The sequence below is a fragment of the Triticum dicoccoides genome, chromosome 5A, assembly GCF_002162155.2.
Source record: "Triticum dicoccoides isolate Atlit2015 ecotype Zavitan chromosome 5A, WEW_v2.0, whole genome shotgun sequence".
Classification (NCBI taxonomy): Eukaryota; Viridiplantae; Streptophyta; class Magnoliopsida; order Poales; family Poaceae; genus Triticum; species Triticum dicoccoides.
The window spans coordinates 636103889-636109893 of NC_041388.1; the positions used below are offsets into that span (position 1 = coordinate 636103889).

General features: G+C 55.3%; 1 protein-coding gene across 1 annotated transcript; it reads right to left on the reverse strand.

Moving 5' to 3' along the window:
• Positions 1–5065: 5065 nt before the first annotated feature.
• On the reverse strand, positions 5066–6005 carry LOC119298205 (glycine-rich cell wall structural protein-like). The gene has a single exon (XM_037575694.1). The coding sequence runs from the start codon at positions 5866–5868 to the stop codon at positions 5431–5433; it is 438 nt and encodes a 145-aa protein (XP_037431591.1). The 5' UTR covers positions 5869–6005; the 3' UTR covers positions 5066–5430.

A 6005-nucleotide genomic window follows, 5' to 3' on the forward strand; every position in this document is an offset into this window, starting at 1 on the left:
TTATGTGGATGTGTCTGCTTTGGTCTCTCTTGTTGGGGGCTGGAGCTTGTGCTTGTCTGACCACGACAAGCCTGGCCTTGGCTTCCACGCGTTGGCCAGTTGCTCTCATATGCCGTGTCACTTTCGTTGCTGCGACGTAGATGAACCTTGTTGCGTTCTGCTGCATTCACCCGGTTTATTTGCATAGCTTGGGGTCATATCCCTTCCCGTTTGCTGTTAATAGAGGCCAGTCTGATAGCAAATGTATTCGGCAATCCATGGGCGTGTAACGGAGGGATATGCGTACGCTGTTCCGGCGTGGGACGACTGTGCAGTGATATCACCCACCGCTTGCTGCGATCCTTCAGCACGGAGAACATGACTGCACAATACTTCGGTTTTACTGTTGCATTTTTCGGCCCTGTAGCCTACTGTAGCAGCCTGGGGCCCGGGGCATGGCCCAATCCAAGCTCCGCCCCACACAGGAGCAAGCACGGGATGATCATCACGATTTTATTGCTGCGGCATCTTGGTTTATACATCATGTTTCTTCGATGGATTCGACAGAAATGATAGCTATTCAGAATGGATTCTACTTACTAGCTAAGATTGGCTATAGCAGTTTACAGATTAAACCGGACAGCTCAAACGCAGTTGAGGCTCTAAACCTTTTCTTGGGCCAGAAATCGGCAATTCTTTTTGAGTGCAAGGAAATGTAACAAAATGCTCCAGGGAAGCTAATAGTGTAGCTGATTGTATAACAAAATCATCTCATTCTAGTGGACCCTCTGAGGTTTTGGAAGATGCAATCTCAGACTATTTCTCACCTTAATGTAAACGACCTGGCATTATCTGCGAAATAAAGTACTCTCTGTTAAAAAAAACCCACCGCCTGCTGCGATTTCCAGTTGCCCTACAGTATGACACGTTTAGTTGTTGCTGCTACGCACGCACTGAACACAGCTCATCAGTCAGTGCCGGCCATTGTTCGGTGAGCCTGCCCTGCCCCGCTTCGCGGAACATCCAGAGCTTGAACCAGAGCTTTCATTGGCTGGCTGCATCTGCTTACCTGCCTGCCTTCCTGCACCTCAGCTCAGGCAGCGGGGTGATCACTGCAGCCGCACCTGCACGGACTATGATGATTCTGACGGCAGCTTCAATTCTGTCCATTAAATCAGACAACGTGTCCGTGGTCAGCGGATAGCGAAGCAGCCATCCAACCCATCGCCTACGCACCTGCCCCCTTTCTTAAAAAGAAAAGTTAATCAAATGTCTGTCATTCAGCCTCATTTTAAATCATTCGATCGATGGCAATTAGAGCTAACTCCAATTTCGTATGTGCGCGTTCGTTTGGGTCATGATGAACAGAAAAGTTGGCCCAACACAATGACCCAAACAGATGCGCGTCCACTTTTTGTCCGCCTGTCAATCCATTTACGACTCATTTTTTAGCCTGATTTACGTCGGCGCAAACAAGAGACGGGCGCGCGGACTGCGCACCAACTACTCCTCCTGGCCCGCCAATCGGTGGCAAAGCATCCATTATTCCCTCAATTTCCCAAAAACCCTCCCGCCCGCGCGCTCCTGGCCGTTCGCCATGGACGACGCCCTCGATGTCGTCGTCGGCGGCCTCCCCTCCCTCGTCTCGTCTGGTCTCGCCTCCGCCCCTTCCGGCAAAGGCAAACCCCACGCCCCTTGCAAGACCGCTGCACCGCCCAAGAAGAAGCTGACGCCGGAAGAGCGGGTCGTGCAGTCGACTAAGAGGAAGGGCCGGAGGCACGCGGCGGACGCAAGGAACGAAGCAGCGGCCCTCACCGCCGCCGCACAGCAGGAGGACAGTACTAATGCTCGCGTCACGGCGGCAATGAGGGAGGCCTTGATCTACCTAGGGTTAAACCCTGGTCGGGCTTGTCAACGCCGCTGTGGCTGCGGCTAGCACCGGCTCGTCCGCGTTTCCTCGGATGGTGCTGCTGGAGTCGCCGCACGCGTCAGCGACGCACCCGATCCCCGGCTTCCACGTCTACCCGCAAGCCTCCTGACTCTCCGGGGAATGCTCGCTGGAGGTGAGCGCGGTGGCTCCTTTCACGCCCACGCCCATCGACCTCAACGCCACGCCGGTGGCCTGTGCCACGTCGTCCGGAGGGACCAGGAAACGCGCGTCGGCGATGCACCCGATCCCCGGCTTCCACGTCTACCCACTATCCTCCCAACTCTTTGGGGAATGCTCGCCGGAGGTGAGCGTGGTGGCTCCTTGCATGCCTGTGCCCGCACCCATCGACCTCAACACCACACCGGTGACCGGTGCTTTGTCGTCCGGAGGGACCAGGAAACGCACGCGGGAGATGCCAGCCGACGTGCTCACCGGCACCCGTAACCTGTTCGACAGAATGCCGGCGGCTGCCACCGACGAGACGACCAACCGTTTAATGGAGAACATCATCTTCGAGGGTGGTGCGGCGGCCGCTAGCGGTGCCACCGCGGCTGGCTACGATCCCGATGAGACCCAAAGCCAAGACGGTCGAGGGCCGTTCACGCCGGCGACCTATGATCAAGCTGGCATGCACGGAGCTTCGAACCAAAGCGATCTCGCTAAAGAACATGAGATCAGTAGGTGGTCGATACTCTCTTGTTCGTGATCGCACATTGGGCATGCTCCCTAGTGCAGAAGACCCTTCTGTTGGGAATCGTTGCATGGAAAACGAAAAAAAATGTCCTGGAGCTGGACGGCTTCTCGCTGGACCACGAGTTTTCGGAGGACTATGGCCAAGAGGAAGAGGATGAGTTGTACATCGACTGGGAGCCTTTGTTCGAGGACGAGCTCGCCAACCAAGCCGTCTGGGTGAAACCGAAACGCAAGAGCAAGCGGACAAAGGCATACATAACGGCTGAGGACAAGCTCCTTTGTGAGTGTTGGAGGGACATTGGGCAAGACCCCAAGGTTGGCGTCGAACAAAAGGCATCAACCTTTTGGATTCGTGTCCATCGTGAGTACCATGATGAGTGATCTATGGCAGCATGCACCATCTTTTTTTGTATGCCGACAAGTGTGCTGGCATGACCACAATCGTGATGGCGTGGTCAAACTCCTGACCTTTTTTGTGTGCTGGCATGTGTGCCGGTCAAGCGCGCAAGCAAGAACTGCGCGATAGTATTTTTGGAAGCTGGCATTGTATGCCGGCCGCTGGCATGGTGCCGACGATGAACTTTGGGCGGCGGCATGGCCACTGGCATGATCTATAGCCGCAAGCCTTTTAAATTTGTAGATGGACATGAAATGGGTATGTTGCGTTGGACGCACGGCTGACCCAAAAAGAAAACATGGCGGACGTCGAGCGGGCAATCGACCCAAACAGACGAAAAGTTGACAAAATGACACAAGTACATGTTTAGCAACGTTATTTTTCTTTGGAAACTCAAACTTATTACTCACTCCGTTCATTTTTATAAGTTGTTTTAGACAAGTGAAATTGAGTTGTTTTACGCAATGTTTGAAATGTCTACAAAGCCTTATAAAAATGAATAGAGGAGTACTTAATTAAGAAAGTACAGGAAACGTTTTGATGGATGACACTGGGGATGCCCTAAGCGGCTATCTGACTGCATGTCGCAGCGGACGTAGTGGCGCGCCCTGGGCATTGCAGAGCTCGCGTATAGTCCCAGCTGCGTCTGTCGACGCGCACCGCCGAGCACGCCGCTCCCCTCTTCTAGGCCGGCCGTAGCCGGTGCGACGCATTTGCTGCCGCATTTACGTGCCCCTCCCCTCGCTCTTCTCCATTGCTGCCGCTGCAGCAGCATCTGCATCTGCAACACGCGAATTGAAGACGGCTCCTGCCTCAGACCAGCAGCCCATGGTGATGGATGCCCCTAGCGTGTTGCAGCTCCTATCCTCGCTGGCCGCTCGCCGCTCGCCTAGTCGCTGTCCCTCGCTGCCAACTCATAAATGGCGCCCATCAGGTGCCGTACCAGGAACACCCGATGCCGATGGAGTGCAAGCTAGCCGCGCCACGTGACGCCGCTTCAGAGCTCGGCCTGGCCTTGACCGGGCACCGCCATGAATGGCCAGCGGTTGCCCGACCGAGCACATTTCCATTCCCAGCTCTAGCAAGCGCACAGTGGACAGCGCCCGGACCGACGTGGCGCCGATCTCGAGGCCCGATTCGCATCAATGCCGGTCGATCGCCGGACGTACGCACGCGGGTGGATCGATCTCTGCCGCCTACTATCATGCTGCGTGCGTCCTGGGCTACAAATTAAAGATGGATCTCCGCCGAAAGTACTGTACATGCATGATGCCTTCGACTAGGGCGTAGTAGTAGTGTAGTACGTACGGCCGGGTTCGTCTTCAGTTCCAGTTCGTCACCGCGCAGTGGGATGGACTCGTTTACCTCGCTGGCTGGCTGGCTGTGTAAGTAATATGGCGTACGAGGCGTTTATGGCAGGCGCAAACGCGGACGACGCAGCATGGAGAGCAGATGAATCAGGCCATCAGGGGTGTGTGAACTGATTCACGTGGCTATGTAGATAAATCCCGGCCCCTGTTGCGATAATATCGATCACACTCACACGTATTTACAGGCGCGCCTAAATCCTTCACTCCGGCATGAACCGTCTAGTGCTCTGTAATGCTATTTTATTTATTTTGAAACAGAAAACGTGAACACTACATGCTCGTATGAATGTTTTTGGTACAGAAAACGTGAATGCATGCTACCCCACGAAAAAAAGGCTAGTACGTGAATGCTGAGATCAACACTGGGTACACTCAAGCGAACTCGACCTCAGTTCATAAAGTCCACATGCATTGAGGGCAATTTTTGTTATGGTGACTAATTTCAAGCTTTGAATTGTTAGCACGAACACGAACCGCCCGCTTTCTTCTTCGGGTTAATTTGATAAATGCCACTCCAATTATGGCGATTCTTCCTTTTGGTTTATAAATTTTTCCCTCTTCAGTTAACCCGAGCATTTTGTCAGCTGCAATTTAGTAGTACTATATACTAGTATGAGGTATAACCTTGCCTCTTTCCCTATGTTAATATTGCCACGTAGACAAAAGAGACGCGCACACACGAAATGAACACTGGAGTTTGGAACACTGCGAGGACACCGAGTTGAGTTGAGGACACCACGAGAATCACACGTACTACATACCATTAGCAGCTAGCTAGTCGGATACACAGGTAGTTCACACGACCAAACACAACCACACAACAGTCACAAACCCTGACTGGCCACACACACACTCCCAGCGAATCAGCTACTTCTCGTACACGGACCTGAAAACTAAGTACTACTGCGCATATACCTTGCGCCATACCATGACAACACCCTAGGTCCAAGGAAACAAGTGGTCAAAGCTAGTGCGATCCACCATGAGCTAGAGCGCCACTTCGTCACGTACATGTATGCACGTCCCAGAGCGCCCAAGCTAGCTCGGCCACCGCGGCGTACTCAAGGCGTGACGCCGCCGTACCCGCCGAACGGGGCGCTGCCACCCCCGAAGCCTCCGAAAGGGATGCCGCCGGCTCCCCCGACGCCGCCGAACGGGCCGACGCTCCCCACGCCGCCCCCGACGCCGCCGAGCGGGCCCGTGACGCCGGTGAAGACGCCGGCTCCGTTGTTGCCGAAGCCACCGCCGTAGCCGCCGCCGACGGCGGGGAAGCCCGGAAGGTCCCCCATGGCTCCCACGCCCACGAACAGGTTCTTCGCGTCCGCCGCGCCGGCTCCTCCTGCACCGGCGCCCTTCTCCGTGGCGGCGGCGGCCGGAAGTGAGGCCTCCGCCACGCCGCCAGCTGCAGCGGGCATGGTCCTGGCAGCCCCGACGGCGTGCGCCGCCAGCGCGAGGCAGAGCAGGAGAGAGGCGGCAGTGCCTGAGCCCTTCTTGGCCATGGCGCCGCTCTAGTCTAGCAAACCAGCTACGGATATCGGTTCTACTCGCGCTCTCTTGTGTTTTCTGCGCGTGAGATCGTTGCTACTGGTGCACTTGGCGTGCCGATGCTTGCGGTTTAAATAGGCCGAGAGGGAGG